The sequence below is a fragment of the Corvus hawaiiensis genome, chromosome 15, assembly GCF_020740725.1.
Source record: "Corvus hawaiiensis isolate bCorHaw1 chromosome 15, bCorHaw1.pri.cur, whole genome shotgun sequence".
NCBI lineage: Eukaryota > Metazoa > Chordata > Aves > Passeriformes > Corvidae > Corvus > Corvus hawaiiensis.
Window position 1 is genome coordinate 10,136,376 of NC_063227.1, and position 22,463 is coordinate 10,158,838.

General features: G+C 48.1%; 1 protein-coding gene across 6 annotated transcripts in view; it reads right to left on the bottom strand.

The window, feature by feature from the left end:
- The window catches only part of TCF7 (transcription factor 7), a 72,921-nt gene that overhangs the window by 14,968 nt on the left and 35,490 nt on the right, over positions 1–22,463 (bottom strand). For all 6 annotated transcript variants that reach the window (XM_048319531.1, XM_048319530.1, XM_048319532.1 and 3 more), the window contains exons 4-5: positions 7,165–7,297; positions 3,996–4,086 (exon numbers count right to left, since the gene is read on the bottom strand). In XM_048319531.1, coding sequence (XP_048175488.1) covers positions 3,996–4,086; positions 7,165–7,297 — 224 coding nt within the window. The remainder of the gene's footprint in view (positions 1–3,995; positions 4,087–7,164; positions 7,298–22,463) is intronic.

A 22,463-nucleotide genomic window follows, 5' to 3' on the forward strand; every position in this document is an offset into this window, starting at 1 on the left:
TGTGCTCTGGGACGACTCTGCTTGAGCAGGGAGGTTGGACCACATGACCCACTGTGGTCCCTTCCAACTTTATCTCCTCTGTGACTCTGTAATGCCTCAAGTGTGGGAGACTCCTGGAGTCTGGAGAGAAAGTACCTACCCTGCCCTTGTGCTTCAGGAATGCTCTGATTTCCCCAGCACATCCTCTTAAGGACACCCATCAGTTTTAAACAAGCCAAAAGCTCAGTCCTGCATTCATTTTGAAAGTTGTTTCATACTGTGGACCAGGCATGTATCAGACCTGGGGCTGGAAATTATTTTTGAGATAGTAAAATAACTATGCAGGAAGTTCCTTGTTGTTCCCAGCAAGGGAACCCCCACATTTTCATATGGAAATAGCTCAAAAATACCTTGGCTTGTTCTGCAAACCTGCCAAAAGATGCTTCTAGCCTAAAACTGCACATGGGAACTGAGATCATAGATTTACAGAATGGTTTAGGTTGGAAGGGACCTTAAAGCTCAGCTCATTGCAAGCTCCTGCTTGGCAGGGACACCTTTCACTAGATCCAGATGCTCCAAGCCCTATCCAACCTGACCATGAACACCTCCAGGGATGGGGCACAATGGGATGCTTATACCTGTGCTGGTGCTCATGCTCCTCTGGCCAGGCTGCACAGAGCTGTACCTAAACCCAGGACCAGCTATTTTCACTCTAATGATGAAAAAATCCACAAAAATCCACTGCCATTAAATGTGGTGCACTGTGAAGGACCAAGCTCCTGGATGCCTGGGATTTTTTGGGGCTAAAGACAAGTTTCTGCCCTGAAGAGGAATAATGACAGTGGGGCAGCAGTCAAGCCCCTGAGCTGCCCTGGGCAGGAAGGAGGCTCCCGTTCCTGCTGCTGTGTCTTGGCTTGACCGAAATCTGCCGGATCTGTCTGTAGGAAAGGCAGCCGGAGCTGTTTACACCCTGGCAGGCAGAAGCCCTCTCCCACCCCTCAGATGTCGGTGGGTATAAACACATCAACAAACAGCCAAGTGTTGCCGTGCACTGGGAAACTGAAACAACCTTTGAAGTTGGAGGCGGCTGCCCCAGGGCTGAGAAAACACTTGGAGCTAATCCAGAAGCAAGCTGTGTTACTCCAGAGGCTGGTATATTGGGATAGGAATGGAGTCAGGCACTTGCATCTTCATCCGAAGTCCCTCTGACACGCAAAATAAAGCAACTGCAAAATCAGTCCCTGATGGTTGGGAGTGCACGATTACAGCCCATATCATGGAATTACAGACTGGTTTGGGTTGAAAGAGACCTTAAAGTTCATCTCATTCCAAGCTCCTGCCGTGGGCAGGGACACCTTTCACTAGATCCAGATGCTCCAAGCCCTGTCCAGCCTGACCACGAACACCTCCAGGGATGGGGCAGCCGCAATGTCTCTGGGCAACCTGTGCCAGGGCCTCACCACCCTCTATGTAAAGAACTTCTTCCAAACACCTAATCTAACTCTCTCTTCTTTTAGTTCAAAACTGTTCCCCCTTGTCCTGTCACTATCTGCCCATATAAAAAGTCCCTATCCCTTTTTTTTATAAGCTCCTTTTAGGTATGGGAAGGGACTCTGAGGCCTCCCTGGAAACTTCTCCAGGCTGAACAACCCCAGCTCTCCCAGCCTTTTTCTAGAGGATCACCTGGTGATGGGAGGGTGGCTCAGAAAAAAGGTTGTGGGATGGTGGATGAGAGGCTGCCATGGCATCGCCGTGCTCGGCCCCAGGCACAGGTGAGTGACACTATTTGCAGGTTCCTGGCCAATGTTAACTGCCAGGCTCCCATAAACAAAACTCACTTGACTGGACTCCTGGAGGCTTTTATCTGACTGTCATCCCAGCTTAATTACAGAGAGAGTGATTGCAGCTCCTCCTCCTGAAGTGCTCGATGAGAACAAAACCAGTTTCTGCCCAGCTCCTGCCTGCCAGTTTGTGGAGGAAAAGTTGCTTCCAGTGTGTGGCTGCCCTGACTTGGCAGCTGACTTGGTGGCACCAGCACAACCATGGAATCCTGTAATGGTTTGGGTTGGGAGGAATCTTAAAGATCATCCAGTTCCAACCCCCTGCCATGGGCAGGGTCACCTTCCTCTAGACCAGGTTGCTCAAGACCCCATCCAACCTGGCCTTGAACACTTCCAGGGACAGGGCATCCACAGCTTCTCTGGGATGCATGCCTGGCATGACCATCCCCAGCACATCCATCCCTGGCACACGGCCCCTGCTGCCTGCTGCTGGCATGGGGGGGATGCTGCCATGAACCCTCTGGGCTTCAGTGCTTCTGCACCCACCCACAGCGGTGTGCTGAGCCTCAGCTGAGGATTGGGCACTCCACAAAGTGAGTTTGGGGCTCTTTCTGTACATTCCGGGCAAGGAAAAGAATGAGCAAAAGCTCTGTTAGACACATGTCCCTCAAGGTGCTGCTCTCTGCATGTCAGGCTGTTTGTTGCTTATTAGCCATTAATGAAGGCATCTGATGAGGCTGCAGGAAGATGCCAAACCCCATGGATGCTGGAGCAGCCCTCAGCCATGAAAAGCTCTCTCCACCACCAACCGCCCCACAGAACCTCCATAAAAAACCAGATTGCTCTCCCTTCATGTGCCCAGGGCTGTCTGAACAGCATCATCCTAACCCAGGAGCGGACCTTCCATTTGACAAACAGGCTCCTTTCTCCCCACTCCAACTATTTCTTTCATGTTGCAGCACCGTCACCCCAGTCCTTGTTTTTCCTGAGGATGAATCTGAGGAGTTAAATCATCACCCAAGAGTAGCAGATTTAGCACAGAAGGTAAAATGTAATCTCTTTGAAGCCAGACTCTGTATCAAAGGCCTCATCCTCTGTTTCTTTGTGGTTAAATATCTGAAACATGGAATTCATAAGCAAAACAAAGCAAAAAGCTAACATTTTACTTTGTGCTTTAAGAAGCTTCCCCATTCCCACTTTGCAATATGTTCTTGTACCTGGAGCTCTCCCCCAGGCTCTGCCAGGGTTTTATCCACTGGCATTGGGGGGATCTGGCCATGGCCCCTGTGATCACCTGCCCTGCACTCTCTCCTCATCCCAGCAACCCTGAATTGCCACCTGCAGCCACCAGTCTCCCTGTCAGCCTCTGCCATGTCCTTACATCATCACGGGGGATTAAAAGTTAATCTGAGCAGTGATGATGCCCACATGGCAGCACCTGCCAGACCCGCTCTCTCGGTGTTCTCATGGTCACGGGGACAAAAGCCAGTGGCAATGACTACAGAGGACACACTGGTGTATTTTTAACTTTTGTCCCCAGGGCAGGTTTACCACCAGGCTCTGCTTTGCAGGGTGCTCCGCAGGGCTGGCCCACGCAGGGGGTACATTTTGGGAGTGCTCCAGCTCATGGTCTCTCCTTTCCCATGCCTGCTGGGGCAGTGGTTACCAACTGGCTGAGCTGTGGCCAGGCTGTGGGTACTGGGGTTGCTTCCTGGCAGGTCTCTGCCATGATGTACTTTTTCCCTGTATGTCAGATTCTAAGAAATACCATGGCCTGGCAGATGGAGCATCCCACAGGATTACTCCGTGCTGGTGGCATGCTCAGGGAAAGCACTGTCTGTGCCGAAAAGTCCAGAGAGGGAGAAAATTACCTCCTACTCAAAAGAGAGACTTTTGCTGTGATTAGGAGGGGTGTGTAGGAAGCTCTCGCTGGGTTCCCTAATCCTCAAAGACAGATGTAAAGCAGGAGGCAGTTTTGAATTGGGCAGGTTGCAACCCCTCTCCAGGGATGCCTCAGCCAGGATGAAGCCTTTAGCCTCTCCACGAGTCTGCTCCCCACCTCCAAGACAGGGCTAAATTCTCCTCCCTCTTCGCACAGCACACAGGAGGGGTGAAGCTGGGAGAAAGCACCGTGGAGGTCACGGGGAGCAGCCGCAGTGGTTGGCTCAGTGACCCATCCCTGCCCTGCATGTCCAGCGGGGCTGGGGCTGCGTGGACCAAGCCCTCCTCACTCACCATCCCATCGACGGCGTGATCTGGCTGACTCCTCCGGGGGGCAGGGGGTAGAAACCAGGGATGTCTGAGGTCTGGGAAGGACGGTGCACTCCTGGAAGAAGGGAGAAGGAGAGGAGTTGGAGCTGGCACTGCACTCCCTGGCTGACCTGGATTGTTCCAAACCCCCTGGCTGCTTCATCTATGGTCACTTGTGGACAGCTACATGAAATAGCTCTCTGCAAGTGGCAGGATGGTGTAATTCCCTTTTATTTCCTGTGGTTCTCTCTGTGGGGATGTGGTGGGTCATCCATGTTGCTGCAAAATCACAAACACTCACATAAGGGGGTGGAGGAGGCATCTTGCTCTTGCACAAGCATCATAGCTGCTCCATGCCACCCTGAGGCCAAGCAGCACTGTGCTTTGGTAAGGATTTGGCTAACTCCAGGCTCCCCTCTGCCTTTCCCAGAGAGCCCACTCAGGTGCTCAGTGGATGGCCAAAGCCATTCCTATGCTCCCTCTCCAACTGTCATCCACAGGACCCCCCGTGAGCAGGCAGTGGGGATGCTCCAGCAGTCATCACTTCCACCTTCATTTTAAGTAATTTGAGTTCAAACAATTGTTCTGCAGCTCTGTGAGTGCCAAGAACTGTGGAGGTGGGTATGGTGCCAGCTGGGAATTCACCCTTTGTATGGGGAATCCCTGTGTGATCTTCAAAGCCGCTGGCACGGGCAGCATGGCCAGGGGACACAGCTGCAGCCATCGCTCCGTTCCTATCTGGACTGAAAAACATCCTGTGGAGCCTGGGGCTGTGAGTGGGACTCAGACAACCACAGTGCTGCTGGCAAAAACAGCCTCCAGCTGACCCCTGGACTGGGAAACTGGGGGGTGCTGAGGCTGAGCTCTGGCACAGCATGGTGTAGTGATGGCTGCTACTGAGCCTCAGACAAAAATTGGGTACAGGGATTGATGAGTGGCTGTCCTGGGTGATAAATACATGGACTAAATTGGTGATGAGTTGCAAGCAGTTGCAACTGGATTTTTTTCCTAGGTGTATGAATGATACCTTATTAATTAGGAATGACATCAACCGATTCCAAGCATCTTAGTAGGCAGCTAAAATAAACACATAACTGACCTGAAAGGAATATATAACCTAATATGAGATTTGCTTCAAGTGGGACTCAGTGGCCCACAGAGGGTCAAACAAAACCAGCCCTGCACAAGGCAGCTGATGGAACATCCTCAGATTTGCACCCCCAACAATATGAGTTGCGTAAGTCAGAGCACAAGTTATTCTTGCTGGCCCAGTGGTTGGGACACCAGCCACTGACTCAGAATTCCTGCTTGTATTTCCTTGTCTGTGTGTCCTTGGGCTACTGTGAGAAACTTTAAAGGGATGCTGGGAGAATGAGAGTGACTCTCAAGTGCTTACTGTGGGTGATAATGGGAGCTATTTCAGTGATGAAAACAGAGATGGGGCACAGCCAGGATGAACAGGGAAGAAAACCCTCACCCCAGCAGTGTAGGGATGGGGCATGTATGTATGATCACAGCTGCACCACAAAGGCAAGACCCAGCTGAGGATGATGGTCTGAACCTCTCCTTGAATAGCACCTGGGGGGTCTCTGGGACAAACAGACTCCCCATGTCTGTAAAAGTACAGGCTAAATGGGAAGCGGAGACTGGACAGTGCCTGCAACTGAGGGTGCAGGTGGGCAGTCCAAGGACAATGTCCTAGAATGACTGACCCACTGCAGAGATGAACGCTCAGGGACTGCTCCAGTGCCAACTGTAGCCTCTACAGAGGGATATAACCAGCTCTGCCCTTGGGAGAGCTGCTCTTGTATCACTTAAGGTTTTCCAGGCTGACAGTGAGTCCCAGGAGGCATCTCACAGCGAGGGGCTCTTGGAAGGGCAGAGCCCTGCCAGGTACAGCAAAGGCAGTGTGGGGGAAGGTGTGTCAGCTTGCTTTCTTGCGCACTTTCTCTCCAGAATCAAACTCAGCCATTAGCTGAGATTTTAATAGGTTTATTTTGTTAACTCTTCCTATTTTTCTGCTGAGTTTATTATGCTCTGATGGCTGAGAAGCAGTGTGCTGCCTGGAAGACAACCAGGATATGCCTGGGTATCTCTTACACCAGACCTAAATCCTACCCATCCGCATCCCTGATGAGTCCAGAATGTGGCCTTCAGGGTCAGACCAGGGATTCTTCAGCGAGTCCTTCAGCCAAGAGCATCTTCCATAACCCACTGTTTTATCAATGATGTTAACTTGGTGAAGCTGATGCCTCTGGGACAGTTTGGATCACTCCTGGGTGGAGGCCTTTGCCCAAATCACAACAGTTGGTTTTGTGCCTCTGTTTTGGCACTGATTTCTGGGCTCTGATGGACACTGACCTCCTTCCTGAATGCAGTTTGACAGAAAACTGTCAATTTGCTTGCTTTCCCACGAAATTAAGCCCAGGTTTGTGTAAAAGCCTGGGTAATCTGAACAGAGGTTCTGCACTAATGTAAGGTTGAGAAAAGTTTGATTTTGCACTCAGTTTGCCAGGAACCCATGAAGAATGATGGAATGATGGACTGGGGTGAATTCCTCAACACATACCTGTATTTACAGTTTATTTTAGAGGGTTTAACCTCAACATACTGTACTTTCCTCCATAGCCTCATAAGCCAATTGACACAGCCTGGGCTCACACAGGAACACAAAAAGCCAAGCTGTGTGACAACCAGATAACGTGTGGCTACGGGGACACATGTGTCACTATCCAGTCAACTATCAGACACTGATCCTGTTTAGTCAAAATATTTCCTGTTTCAAGCATTTATTTTCTCAAAATGACAACCTGACAACAGTTTGGGTATGAGTCAAAGGAAAGATTACTTTCCATTTTCTGGTTGACTCTTGTGCATTATCATGCAGGCTCTGGTCTGGTCTCAAGGTGCAGGACAGCTTGTACAGAGAACTGAACACACTCCATCAGCAGGGCTGGCCCTTTTGGTATCAAACTGCTCACGGCCAGATCACAAAGCATTGCCAATAAGCTAAATAACCTCTTACTGCTAAGCAATGTCCCAGCTGACCAATGCTCCCAGTTTTTCTCATTGATTTGAGACCAGGAAGGTTACAGCCTCAGTGGTCTCCAGCTCTGTGCCTCTCCCAGCACACAGGTCCCAGTGCTGCCATTACCTTGTTTCTGGTTGATGTCAGCGGGCAAGTGGGGCGAGTGGGAGCCGTGGCTGAAATGGTCGTTGCTGTATGGGATGAGCGGGGTGAGCGGGTGCACTCCGTGGGACGGCTGCACGACGGGAACTTTGTTGGACTGCAAGACACAATGACAGAGAGGACTCAGAAGTCATCAGGATCCACCAGCAAGGAAGGCCAGTGCCCTCTGCAGTCCTGCTGATGCCAGCAAGGCTGGGAATAACTAAAAACACTTAACAAACCCTAAACAAATTACTAAACAAACACTGCAGCATCCTGCAAAAAAAAAATCCATAAACCAAGCAGGGAAAACAGCTGGAAATGATTTCTTGGATAAGTGGAAAACAGATCAAATCAGCATGAAGTTTTCAAAATTCAGAACTTTTTTTTCATTCATTTCCAGTCTCTTTTATTCCAGGATGAATGCTCCAAGTGTGTTACCCAATGCAAAGCTCTTGTTCTCTGTCCTGAGCTACCACAGGGTCTAAATCTGGACTTTCACAGTGAATCCTTCATATTCACTGTGAAAGTCATGTTTGGGCTTTACTTATCAGGGCTGTCATGCACGGACAGACACAGGATCACGCAATCATTTAGGCTGGAAAAGACTTTGTAGAGATCGTCAAGTCCAACCATTAACCCAGCACTGCCAAGGCCACCATTAAACGCCGAGGGTAATGCCTTTGAAAATGGGACATGGTCACCAGTGAGCCCTGGGGCTGAAATCCCTGTTGGACTGAGCTCCAGTGCTGGAGAAGGACCAGAGGGAGCTGAGGAAATGCTGGAGATGCAAAAAATCCAGGAAAACTAAGCAAAGAAAAATCTGTCTCCTCTTGTGGCTACTCCTGGTTACGCACAGCTTGGCTGTTGGAGCCCAACACCTTGGAAAAGGCCCTTTTTGGTGAACACAACAGGAAGTCCTCCTGCATGTTGGAGCAGAGAGAGGGGAACCTGTTTGGAAGAGCTGCACAGCTCTAAGGAACACACACACACACACACACACACATTCACACACGCTGCCATCTACGCAGCCTCCTCGCCTCGAGCATCTCGTGCTGCTTCCTAACATGCCCAGTTTCGCCCATGGTTGCCTTTAAATCCAAACTGACTTCATCTTGGTGGTGGAATGTTAGGATTTGTCCCAGATAAATCCACAAAAAGAAACAGGATTAACAGCACTCCAAAACAGGGTGAAAATGGAAACAGAGCAGGTCAGACAGCTCTCCAGGGGCTAGGAGCTGGGCACTGCCAGCCAGTTCTCATCAGTCTCACTGGGATGTCTACAGATGATTTGTTGTGTGACTTTTGACAAGTCATTTGATCCCTGGACTCAATTCACTGGTGCCTTTCACTTTGGTAATGATTTTGCTCAGGCACAATGAGCACGAAGCTCCGGTTGGCTTTGGTGGAGGAGGCACAGATGCAGACAGTGGCTCTGGCCGACCGGTCCTGGACCTATCCCGGCTGCTCCAAGCGAACTGGGAGCCCTGGGCAGGTCCTGTGTTTTGCATCCACACTCTGAGGAGGAAGCCCATGAAGCGGAAAGGAAAACAAACTGGTGGAGACGCTGCTTTACATCTGCCTTTCCCACAAAGGTTTGCTCATGCAAATAAAAACCAAGAGGCACGCAGGTTTGCATTTGAGAATGAATGAAAACCCTAATTCCTGATGCTTAACAGGTGTAGATTTACTGCGTACAATGGGGTACTGGGAATGTAACCCCCCTTCCCAGCACAAACTGGTGTGGTACAAGCATTCCAGTCCTGCAGCAGGGCCATGGGTTATGTGGTTTTCCCATTGAGAGCAGCACTTGGCTGGTTCCTGCTTAGTTAAACACATGTTTGGAACTCCGAGCTTTTTCTATTCCTAGCCATGAAACGAGATGAAGCAGAGCTTTTCAGTGATATTTCTAAAATTAGCTATGGTTTAGTTTATTTGAGAACCACAAAGCCTAAATGAGGGATATGCAGTTCTACGTGTACGTTTTAACATGAGACTGGAGCAGAACGAGTTCGATGTTGAGCTGTTTGGAAAACCTCAACTCAAGCATTTCTTATGTTCAAAGTAGGGCAGATCTTTCTTTCCCATTTGCCTTGTGCTTGATCCAAAGCACAGCACCATTCACCAGCCAGTCTTGCTGCCTGATGACTGTGAACAGCTTTCAGAGCAATGACAGAAGACACAGACCACTAAAAAGGCAGATGAACTGTTCTGATGTTGATCTGCAAGATACCTCCCCAGGGAAAAGCAGAGAGTACATGTGGTTAGAGCAAAGCATGGACTGTCCTCCTTCCCATCAAAGCAGAACTTTCAGAACAAGTTCTGGAAGTGTTCAAGGCCAGGTTGGACCGGGCTTAGAACTGATCTAGAGGAAGGTGTCCCTGCCCATAGCAGAGGATTGGAAGGAGATGATTTTTAAGGTCCCTTCCAACCCATACCATTCTCAGATTAAATGATTCAATGGTAACTTGGCGGTACAACAAAGACTTGCAGCTCAATTACTCAGCTTTTCCATCAGTTCAGATGGAAAACAAGATGCTGCACCATTAAGAAGAGCTGCCTTCCCCATGACCCTTCTACATTTGGCCCTTGCCTCACTCAAAAAACTTCTTTACTCTATAAAGCCATAAAGATCAGGTGGGGAAGGATGACCAGCAAGGAGACAAGAAAAATTTCTGCAAGGGGCTATTTATGCCCCTCCTACTTTCTCTATTAGGGAGTTTGTTACAGGAACCCATCTCCCAAAATGAAGGGAAGAAGGAAATGCTGCACAAAAATATGGAGAAACAGAAAACTCTGTGTTCATCTTGGTTCAAAGACTGCAGCTGCCAATGATTGTGGTCCATGGCCATGACTGCAGCTCCTGGTCTTCTCCCCAGCTGCACTATGAAACCATACCTGGCTTATAGAAATCCATATGCCAGAGAAACAGGATCAATCCTCTTTTTTGCAAGGTCTAGATTGCGTTCCTGCAAATCAGCTGCAGCACATCAACCCCGATGAGGCTTTTCAAAGCCAGAACTTAGCAGCTAACAATGTTTTATGCCATAAAATTAACCTGAAGTAAATGTTCTCTCCCAAGAGAATTGATTTGACAGGAGGGCAGTGATTTGGCATTCTCTCAGCAGCTCCCCTGAGAGAACACAGGGTGCTGCTGGTCAGGACATCACAGAGGACGTGCTGTGGTTTGGTAAACCATATTATTTTGTCTCCTGGGGTTCAACACAGCCCAGAGCTGCAATGACAGAGCTGCTCACTACCCACCCACCAAAAATAAAGCTGCTGGTGCCAAACATCATGGTCCCAACACCAATTTGTCACCTCCTGTCCTTCAGCAGCTATGGGGGACGTGAAAGGGCTCCAAGGACAGCATTGCCTCACCTCTTTCAGCACAGCCCTTTGAGGACATGTTGGGGAATGAGCTGTGCAGCCACAACCTCGTACAGAAAGGAAGAGACACATTCACAGCAACAGCAGAATGGTATTTCCAGAGGGGACGGAGCAGCAGGACGGGGTTTGCAAGCCTGGAGGGCTTTTTCTCCCCCTATCAAATTTGCTAAATTGCAGCTCTGCTGAGTGCCCAGCTCCCTGGTGAGTGCTGCCCCTTCCTCCCCTGTGTGCTAGGCCAGGCACTGATGCTGCAGCACATCCCTCTCCCAGCACCAAACACCCCACCAATCTCCCTGAAAATGACTGAAAAACCCAACGCTATGGAGGGAAGAGGATCCCTCCTTGAAGCCAAGATGTGACTTTAATAATTAGAGGTAATTGCAGGAGCACAGAGAAAACACAGTTGCACTAATTGCTAAGAAAGACTAATTGTTGGCATGGCAAAATTAGATCTCTCCACTCACACATGGATGTGTGATTGTGACTGGATCTCAAGGCCAGACAGAAAACTCTCCTCTGAGCACACACAAACCCAGTGGATCTTGCATATGAAGATCACCCTCACCACTGCAGTTCCAGTGTATTTTGGCTCCAAGGTGCCTGACCAGGCTCAACATCCTTCTCCTTTACTCCATTCCCCATCACACGTGCTCTGGCCACAGGTAGCAGTGGGGTTATACAAGCTGCTGGGATGCTGCTGGTTGATCAGAACTATAAATGAGGGGGTTTTTAATCAAAATGTGGGGTTTTCACTAGAGAATGGTGTGAGATTATAATAAAACATTTTCTGGAAAGCACCTTGTGTTAGCAAGTATTTTAATTCATTTTTTTAAAGACTTATCTATTTAGTCATGACATGCTAAAAATGAGTAGTTTTACTTTGCTGGTTTGATGGAGGATTTTTCTCTTAAACTTTAAAGCTAACCTTAGAAAAATGTAGCACAGAAGGTCGAAAGTCAAAGTTTGAGTGAAATGATCAAACTAAAAAAATTTCCATGGCTGGTAAAAAACTCTTTGAGTTTTTAACTCTGGGAAAATATTAGAGAGAAAAAAAAGAATTTTTTTCTGCTCGGATCAGTTTAGGAAAAGAAACAAATGAAAAAAAGAAGAGGATGTTTTGTAACCTGTGGGAAGTATTCCTTTTTACAACTAAACACAGCTATTAAAAGCAGCAGTGGTCATACCATGCTGCCTTGGGGGCTGCTGAGGATCCCAACATCCCACCAGCGCTGGGCTCCACTGCTGCTTCTATCGATGGGAATGACTTTAATTAATTTTCTGGTAGAAGACAATTCAGAACTAAAATAAAGCAGCTTAATTCTACTGCCCCTTCCAATCGTGAAAAATGTTAAATTTCATGCAGGTAAATTTTCTTTGGGGATGTGACTCCAAGGGGTGCTGTGCTCCCCACGGAGGATAACAGGATGCTGCCTGCCTTGCACAAACCACAGCTCCCAGAACATCAGCCAACATTCTGAGAGCCAAAACTGCTGGAAACCCCTGCACTGTGGGAGCCACTGTCCGTCCATGGATGCACAGGAGCCTGCAGGGAGAGGAAAGTCCTGTAACCCCTCTGTGAACCCTGGAGCCAGGTGCCCCCATGGCCCAGACCGTGCTGAGGGAAAGTGGGAGCACCCTGGAGGGAGCAGGATCTGTCCCCCACAGCACAGAGTGCCTGGGTGCAGGAGCTGGTGGCCGGGGTGAGTGCTGTGGTTTCCAGCCTCGCCGGGGAGCCGAGCCGCAGTCAGGTGAGATTACTCACATTACTTTCAAATTTTCCCACACTGCTAGCCCCAAAAACAGAGAAATGAAGAGCTGTGGGGCAGCCCAGCAGTGACCCGTGTGTGGCGAGGGGCCTGACCAAGGGAAGGGAGCTGGGGCTGGCAGCTGTGCCGTGCTGGTGGCCATCACCACCATGGCAGAGGCAGGTTTTGGCAGTCCCAGAGCCCTGTGTCACTGGCTGCACTGTGTGTTTGGCTGCTGGGAGCATCCCCCAAGGCTGTTCCCAGCTCAGATGGTGGGCTGAGCTCCGAGCAGGTCTCCGTGCTCCTCTGCCCTGCGTTGGTGCCTGGGTGCAGCACAGGAGCTGCAGGCTGCAGTCCAGCCCCGAGTCACCCCATATGTGTTTGCTGTGACGTCACTTCTCAGAGAGAGTGAGATGAGTCGATGTGTCGGCTATGAAAAACAAAACCTACCAAGTTTTGCTGTGGCTGATTCAATGAGGAATTAATTCCTCTTCACTGCAAAATTAGTCATCATGCCACAGAAAGAAAGGTATAAGGTCAGGCTGCACCAAGCATGCACTGCTGCTGCGGAAGCTACCTGTGACCAGGGGCACTGTGCCTTTTGCTCTTTATCCTCCAATCAGTCCAAATTAGCAAGGGATCAGGGATGTATTGGAGACATTAGACCAGGTTGGATGAGGCCCTGGGCAACCTGGTCTAGTGGAAGGTGTTGCTGCCCATGGCAGGTGGGTTAGAACTGGATGCTCTCTAAGGTTACTTCCAACCCAAACCATCCCATGATTCTATGGTGTTATCAAGGACATTGTTAGGTACATCCTGCAGCATCCGCTGCCAGGAGGGCTCACAGGAGGACTCCCAGGGGAATGCTGCCACTTGGGGCACCAGGGACCCAGAGCCCATGACTCAAAGCCAGCTCTCCACACTCTTAAGTTCTGGTAACACCTCCCAGCTCAGGGCCCCAGACCGTGTCAGCAAACACCTTCCCCCATTGTTTCCCCTGTTATACCAGGAGATGCTGTGATAAAAGATCACCCTAAGTACCCACTGCAGACCGTTTTTGGCACTGACTGCACGCACCAGGGCTGGAGCCCTCGGCAGCCCGTGGGCAAAGGCAGCGTCGACTCATTTCTCGTCTCAGCACACTTTTTTCTCTTTTCTCACTTTTGCTGCAGTCCCAGCGCCCCAGCCTGCTGCCGCAGCAGAAAGGAAACAGGGAAAGTTAAAGCTGCCCACGCTCAGGCACTGCCCTCATCCAGCTGTGCACCCCTCCAGCAGAGCCAAATTTTGGTGGCTGCAGCAGCAGCAGCAGCAGCAGCAGCATCTCCCTTGCCACTGCCCAGGTCAACCAGCATGGCTGTGGCTCAGAGATCTGGATATGGTTCTTACCCTCAGCACCACCAAGGGTTCCTCCAGAGCCCAGAGACCTCATCCCCAAGGCCAGAAGAGTCCTGCTGCCCTGTGCACCCCACCTCTGGCTGGCTCTGATGTACTTATGAGCAGCAGTCAGATGGAGCGGAAAGGAATAATCTGCAGCTATTAACTCTTGCATTAATTCTGCATATGAATTGCAACAAGGAGCTGATTGGTTTAAGAGACATATCCCACATACAGGCAAATACTGTCTTTGCTCAGGTTTTTATCCAAACATTGTCCTCGCCCTGGTTTTTATCCCGGCACTCTACATTTTGTGGTTGATGGAGCATGAATTCCCTCAACTCTTCCCTTTCCCCCTGATTTCTTTCAGCTTCTTTAAAATCCAGCTCTGCTTTGAAAATGCTGATGAGGCATCTGGGCAGCCCTGATCTTTGCACATTCCAGGGGATGCGCTCACCTTAGTGGCCAAACTCAGCTCCCTTGATGCTGATTCCCCTGCGACTGGGATGTGCATCACAGAACAAGTTCCCTGGCATTTCACCTCTTCTGTGTCTGAGCACTCAGAGGGGTGACCAAGCTCCAGACACGATGGGGACAAATCACAGAATCACAGAACAGTTTGGGTTGGAAGGGACCTTAAAGATAATACAGTTACAATCCCTGCTATGGGCAGATATACCACCCACTAGACCATGTTGCTCAGGGCCCCCTCCAACCTGGCCTTGAACATGTACAGCGATGGGAGAAACACAGTGAAAGAACTTAAAAACGTTCTAAAATTTCTCAGTGACCTTCCATGCTGCTGCTGGTTTCTGGTTTTAAGCAATAAGGGTTATTATTTTTCAGTCAAACTCTACAGGGGAAATAAGCTGAGTTTTTTGCCATTTATGGGCACAGGAAGAGCTGTTTCACTTCTCAAGTATTTATCTTCTAAGAGAAAGATGTAGGTGGTTCTTCCTGAAAATTAAAAAAAAAAAAAAGAAAAAAAAAGGCATGGAAAAATAAAGATGAAAAGTCCCTCCCAGAGGCTGCTCTCTTAGGGTGACTGGGGGCAAGTGTAGAGGCAGCTACACACTATACCAGAGAGATGGAACCCCCAAAAAATGAAATTTAGATATCACCACCCAATGTTTACAGTTCCATTCAGCAGAAGAGCCACCTCACTCCAGAAGCCTCCTCAAACCCACAGAAAGTGCCCTCATGCAACGCTTGCCTTGCTTGGGAAATGCTCCTGCTGCGATGCTCAAAGCATCTGCTCAGGAGAGGACAGAACCATCCCTCCAGTCCCAATGTGCACTGCCACATGGAACCAAAATGCTGGGGCAATACAACCCAGGGGCTGCACTGGAGCACCAAACCCCTGCTAGTTTCTCCCCAAAACCAGGGCAATTTAATTCTGGGGCTGCATCAACCCCCAGCTGTTCCTCTTGTTCTGCAACATCCATCCCTGGTTACTGGCTCTCTCATGTTCTGGGCTACAGAGAAAAAAAAAATCTCTGTCCCCATCATGCCCTGTGGTTCTGAGAATTTGAATCAAAACCTGCAAACCCTGGAGTTACTGGTAACACTTGAGGCTGTGAACATGAAGGCTCCCACTTGACCTGTGGAGGCTGATAGTATCTGACCTGCTTTATTTCACTCCACTTCTCGAAGGTGAGCGGTTGATCCAGTACCCAGAATTAATCAGGAAAATGCCCAAGAGAGAAAGGGAGGGAAGCAAAATAAAAATATGTCACAGAAGCAAGGCTTGCCCTGTTGCCAGGCTTGAAACACCATTTCCTGAAGGAGCAGGGATGTCACCCTCTGTGTGCCTGGCAGCACCAGGTCCAGCCAAACTTCAGGGTGCAAGGTTTGGGGAAACACTGAGGGTCTGCACTGTGAGAGCCGTGCCTGATCCCTGGTGCTGCTGGTTTCAAGGATTTTCACCTGCTTTGAGAAGCCATTTGCAAACCCCAGCCCCAGCTGCGTGCTGGATCTGAATTGAGATGGCTTTGGCACCTGATTGTCACATCCATAGATATTGGGAAGAAATTATTCCCTCTGAGGGTGGTGAGGCACTGGCACTGGTTTCCCAGAGAAATTGTGGCTGCCCCATACCCTGGAAATGTTCCGGGCCAGGTTGGCTGGGGCCTGCAGCAACCTGGTCTAGTGGAAGGTGTCCCTGCCCGTGGCAGAGGAGATGGAACGAGATAAGTCTTTAAGGTCCCTTCCAACCCAAACCATTCTGTGATTCTAAGATCCCTCCTGTCCAAGGATGTGCTGCAGCAGCAGATGGAAAAACCTGCAAGATTTCTGGGGCCATCTGCCAGCAACAAGAACCCTCCAGGTGCCAGCATCGTGCAGTTTTCTGGAGGCAAATATTTGCTTACAGAACCCTTGGGCGTGAGGAGAGGGGTCCTGGCTGCTGGCTGCGTTTTTTCTTTCCATTTATAACAAAAACAAAACCAGCCCATGTACTTGAAAGAGTGTGGGGGAGTTTACAAAACACAACCCCCCAAAAACACTGTGATGTGATTTAAAACGTTTTGATTCACCAAACATCAGAGGGGTGAAACCTGCCCCTCCACATCACAGCAGTGCCAGGGTGCAAGGCCACCACGGGTGACACCATCCTGCTGGTCAGACCAGGACCTAGACAGGAGACCTATCATAGGATGTTTGCCCCTTGTCTATAGGCTTGGGAAGGGACAGTCACCAGCCCCTCCTGGCAAGCACTACAGTCCCTATTTTATTTTCACCTTTTTCTTTCCCCTCTCCCTCTCCCCCCCATCCCCTCTCCTCTCCCCCCCCATTCCCTCCCTTCCCCTCCCCTCTCCCTCTCCCTCTCCCCCTCCCCTCTCCCTCTCTCCCTCTCCCTCTCTCTCTCTCCTCCCTTTTAAATCTGCTAGTCTCAAAGGTCAGCTTCAGGGGAGACCTCACTGTCTGACAACAGCACTGGTTGAAAGAAACAGACAACAAACCCAAGTTTCTCACCCCATCTGAAATCCCCAACTCACTGACAATGCTGCGAAAAAACAATAGTAATAACAGGAATAATAAATAAAAATAAAAATGGTATTGTAATGCTGCTGACTTGTCCAGAGGGAGCTTTCTCCCATGGCACCCGATGGCCAAGGCCATGCACTTGCACAATGTCAGATGACACCAAAGGAAAGTGTTTTACCATGTCAGAGGTGGCTATGTCCAAGCCCATGCCACAAACCAGTAAGAGATAAGTTAAAACAACCAGGGATGATAATATGTAATATCATCATCCTCTTTGAGTGCACATTTCTCTATTATGGTGAAATCCTTTCAAATTTATACAAATGTCAAGCACATTTCCAGCATGGATGGCCAGGAAAGAATGAACCACGGCTGCTCTGAGCCTTCCCCGGGGTCTCTCCCAGACTCCTCCACAGCATCATTCCAGCCCAGTGTGAGGACAGATGTCACTCCCCCCGTAACACTGGTTTTGCCAGCCAGTGAAGCCCAATGGGTGAGGGCTGTGGCAAGGGGCATCCCTCCCCACAGGGACCCCCAAATCCCACTGCCAATCCTGGCACGGAGAGAGGCGAGCTGCTTGCTGCCACCCCCACATTATCCTAATCTGACTCACATTTATTTCCCAGTTTCCATGATAAATGGCTCTGTGGGGGCCACGGAGGGAAGATAAGCCCCTCTGGAGCCAAACGGATGCTCTATGGACACCCTGCAGCAGTAAGGTGATAGCAGCTTTCCTTGTTGCTCACTTTCAAGGGTGACATGTTTACAAAGAATGCTACAGCCGCTAATCCTGGATGATACCCTGTGTCTGCCTGAGAGAAATCCTAATTTTCTCGATAGGAGGAATTAGTTCCTTTAATGCTTAATACCCTTTTCTTTCTCTGAAAGCAAGCAAGCATTATTGTGCAGAGCGGAATAAACATTTTAATTAAAATGTGGAATTTATCTCCCAGTCAAATTCATACGCGCCCCCGACGACACGTCAAACTCTGCTTTCCCATTTTGAATCTTCCTCTGATCTCTTAATGCGAGCAGCTGAATTAAAACCTGGGCTTGGTGGATTTGCATATAATTAGAGAGCAAGGGAAATTAATAGGGAATTGAATGGGTTTCTCCTCTGCCCATCTGATGTTTTTACTAGATTAAAAAGAGTTGATTTTTTTTAATGACTGCAAAAATGTATTAAATATTATTTAACCTTTTTTTGTTGGGGGGAGGGAAGCAGACAGACTAAAGAAACAAACTTATACATATGATAATGAACAACTCCTATCGTGGGAAGCAAATATCATTGTAATTAGGATTAGAAAGGAATCTTAATTAATCTTGCCCTGCCACTTGACTTCTAGAAGTTCCTTAAATGTTACCTCCTATGAGATGTAAAACAAGGAGCAGTTTAAATGCTCAACAGCTAATCCTGGCGGCCTCAGCAGCATGGGGCAGAGGGTCCTGGATGAAGTTTAGGCTGGAGAGGTTTGATCCTGTGAGCTGGACTCAGACTTACGGGCAACATGCAGCTTTGCTGCCTCAGTCTCCTAATTCCTCACAACAAACTAGGTAATGAGCTAGCAAACCAAGAGAGATGCGATGCACTAAGCACCATAGCAACTCCTGACTCCATCCAAAGCATCTTTACAGATCTTTTTCCATTTTATTTTTTCAATATTGTCTATTCAGAAATACTTCTGGGGCTCCTTTTCAGAATGGGACTCCAGTAAGGGGTGGGAATATATGAGGTAGCTCTGGTGCTATACATCCCCACCCCATGCCTCGATTTCATCTTCTCCACACTCGTGATGATAAAGATTACGCACCGTGCCGGTAGTAAGTCATACATATTTTAACTCGGCTCTTGTCATGTGTCATCAAATCCTGTTTTTCAGGTATTGAGATTCATAGATTTAATTGCACAAGATTTTACTACAGGAGTGGATAGTCATGAGATTATTTTCATCTTTATGTCTCGGTATGGAAAGCAGCTTGGAGAGAGCTGGTTTCCAAACTTCAGGGCCTGGATGAAAGTCTCATTTTCCATATACAGCCAGATACAGTGCCAGGAGGTGCCATAATGGGGGATTATGACTTGGCCTATTAATAAATATAGCAAACTTTATGTTCTATGCTAAAATAAAAATAATAAATGATCCCTGCTATGGCTAGGCTGGCTTCTCAGCATATTTTTAGAGCTCCCATCAGTTTTGGCTATGCCTTTATGAAAGTGACTGCCAGCAATGGCCCAGGGATAACCTGGTTAGGACAGACATGAAAAATTGTCACTTTGAAACCAGAGACCACACAAAACGTTCCCAGTCTTGGATTTCATTTTAACCCTGGCTAATCATATGTTCACAAGGCAGGACTGATCAAAGGCTTCACATTGAAAAAATGAGAAAGTCACAATTTCATATGGTTTTGATGAGAAAAATAATTGATGAAACTTTTCTCTTTCAACTTGGTTTTGCTTTGAGTTCGGGGTTCACGGGAATACAAGAAGCAACAGGCGCAAACCTGCGAGGGCTGAAATCTTAGTACGGTTCTAGTGATGCAGTTCTTACTGGGGAGCTTATCACCTGGTCCAGGACTGCACAGGGTCAGGAATTTTAAGCCACATTATTTATTTTTCTCAGAAGAACCCACAACTCTTCGTAGGGTGCACCAAACTTCACCACAGTTTTGCTGGGAGAAGTTAAAGTGCAGGACAGAGTCCTGGTTGATGCACTCACCAAGACCCAGATATAAGCCACGTTCATCCCGAACCTTTCTTTGTATTTTCATGCTCTGATTCTCATCTCTGGTGACACTTGCAAGAGCAATCTTCTGGTGAGCTGTACCCCTGGCTGATCACAGAGAGGGTCCTGGTGGCCTGACCTTGAGTGGGGAAAGCAGCCCGAGGGAAGCGTCTGTTCCCATCACCCCAGTGTGAGATATCACCATTTCACGGAGGTGGTGAAGGGCAAAAATGTTAAAGTACCAACTTTGCTGGCTGAGGTCAGACTTTGTTTTGTTGTTTTCCAACACAGCTTGCCCTGGGAGCTCGCCCTGCCCCGTGGTCAGCTGCGACATGGCACTCCGTGGAAGAGGTTTTCCAGAAAAGTGAAACAGAGCAGAACTGAGCAAACAGAAGGGTGTGTATGGAGTCAGTCCCACAGGAGGCAGGGACCAGGGTGGCTGATGTGCAAGCAACCACTGCGTCCCAGCACATCTCAGTACGTCACTGGTGCAGAGGTACATCTGCCAGGTCTGCCCGCACCAGGAGCCCCCAGTGATGCCACCATGGTGCCACCACAATGCCAGCTGCTTCCATGAAATGCAAACAGATCCACAACAACTGCCCCAGAATTTGCACCAATTTAGATGAAAAGAAGAAGAAAAAAAATTCAAGAAGAAGGAAGAATACAGGATAACATGAAGCTTCTGGCATAGATTTTTTCCCAATCAGATAATTAACTAACTCAACCCACCACCAGAGATCAGGTATTTAACTGCAGGTCATTCTGCAACACAGACTTTTTTTTTAACTTACTTGTCATGGTCTCTGATCTATTATAGTAACTGACAGCTGTATTTGCTGAACAATGGAACTGAGGTTACAGAGAACACTGATTATACTAAAAAAACCCAAACCATCTACCATACCTGTATGCATACAACCTTGACATGCCTATAGTGACATTTTTAATCTTAGGAATTATTTAGGGCTTGAGTTGGAAGTCCATGTATCCCACATCTGCTTTCGAGAGAATCTGGAATGCCAAACTTATCTTGCCACCAGGACAATGATACACAGGCAAAAGAGCCCTTGCTTCAGGGCATTGCTACACAACTAAATCCTATACATATATTGCATTTTTTATAGTAAAAGTTCTCTTTATTACCTATGGATTGTACATTTGCTGAAAAAACCAATTGAAACACTATTACCATTGGGTTAGGATTTACATTCTTCCCAGCAAAGTTTGCAATTAAAAAATAAGTCCATCTCTCTTCTGGCCATCATCCAAGCTCCTTAGAAAGCGAAAGGTAAAAATCGTATGGTTTATAGAGAATTACACTTTTTTATACTTCTCAGTTTTAAGTGCTACACAGATAAAGCAATTTCTTCTTAAAACACATGTTTAATATAACATCTTCCCTTTAATTCTTTGGCTGGCTCTCTCCTCTATTTCAGGACATAAAGCAACTTGGGACTTTCTGAAGAAATAAATCCCCAAGCTGAGCCAAGCCCTAGCTGACGGGATTTATAAGGAAACACCATCCCAGAACAGGTGACTCTGTATGTCCCCAGCTGAAGGGGCATTTCCAAACGCTTTTAGCAAAAGATTAACAATTTAGATTCATGGAATTGAAAATAAGATACAACTCGTGCCAAAGTCAATGAAGTATTCCTACTGATTTATCTCATCTAAGGCCAAGAACACGACATTAACTCCAGTGTTGGCAGGTGTTCATTCAGGTCTTGAATCACAGAATCGTTTAGGTTGGAAAAGCCTTCTAAGATCATCGAGTCCAAATGTCAACCCAGCACTGCCAAGGCCACCACGAAACCACGTCCCGAAGTGCTACATTTACATGTTTGTTAAATCCCTCCAGGGATGGTGACTCCACCCTAAGTGCCTTGGGCAGCCTCTTCCAGGGCTTGACAACCATTTTGGTGGACATTTTTTCATAATATTAAATCTAAACGTTCCCTGCCGCAACTTGAGGCTGTTTCCTCTTACCCTATCACTTGTTTATTGGGAGAAGAGATGGATCCCTACCTGGCTCCACTCTCCTCTCAGGGAGTTGTACAAAGCAAGAAGGTGCCTCCTTTTGTCCAGGATGAGCCCTCCTAGCCTGTCTCCTCATGAGACTTGTGCTCCAGACCCTTCTCCAGCTCCAATGCCCTTCTCTGCAAACTCTCCAGCACCTCAATGTCTGTCTTGGAGTGAGGGGCCCAAAACTCAACACAAACAGAATTTGAGGTGCAGCCTCAACAGGGACTGTAGAAATAGGAAGAACCAGAGTTTCCCACAAGATAAATACTTGTTTGTTGTGTTGCAAAGAGACCGGCCACAAAATGCTGCCTTTAGTCCATCTCTCTTATCATCACATCCACCTGCCTAGGCTTGATTGTCTTGTATGTGTACAGGGCTATATTCAGATCAGGAGTTTAACAGAAATTGCATTTCTTAACTGTAAAGTGTATTTTAGGGTGGAGACTTGTTATCTCCTGAATCTGAAGAAGACAGAACTCAGCAGACTCAGTCTACTTGTGGTCTTCACCAAGCAAACAGTAAATATTGCTTGTAATGGGAGATTTTATATAAAATATTTCTATACATTTGATGCAATGACATAATAATAACTACCAGTGACTGACCAAGGTCTTACAGGCAGCTCAGGGATGTTTCTCTGTCTGTTTGCTGGCTGACCCCAGAGAAAGGAGTGGGGAAATTACTCAAGAACAGAGCCTAATGAGCATTTTTCATTATTTTGTCTTTATGACAGCAAAGTTTGCCACTGATTTCAAGAGGAGTATTGTCTGGCACTCTGTAGCCACTAGCATAGAAATCTGTGAGCATTAAAAACTGAGGTGAGCAAGGGCATAAATCCCTGCACATACACGAACGTCCAGGCAAACACATGCACACACATGCACGCCAAGGCTCTCCTCCTGCACCAAGGAGCCAGAGAATCATAGGATCTTGGGATGGTTTGGGTGGGAAGGGACCTCAAAGCTCACCCAGTTTCAACCTCCCTGCCATGGGCAGGGACCCCTTCCACTAGAGCACTGTAATGGAGATGTGCACA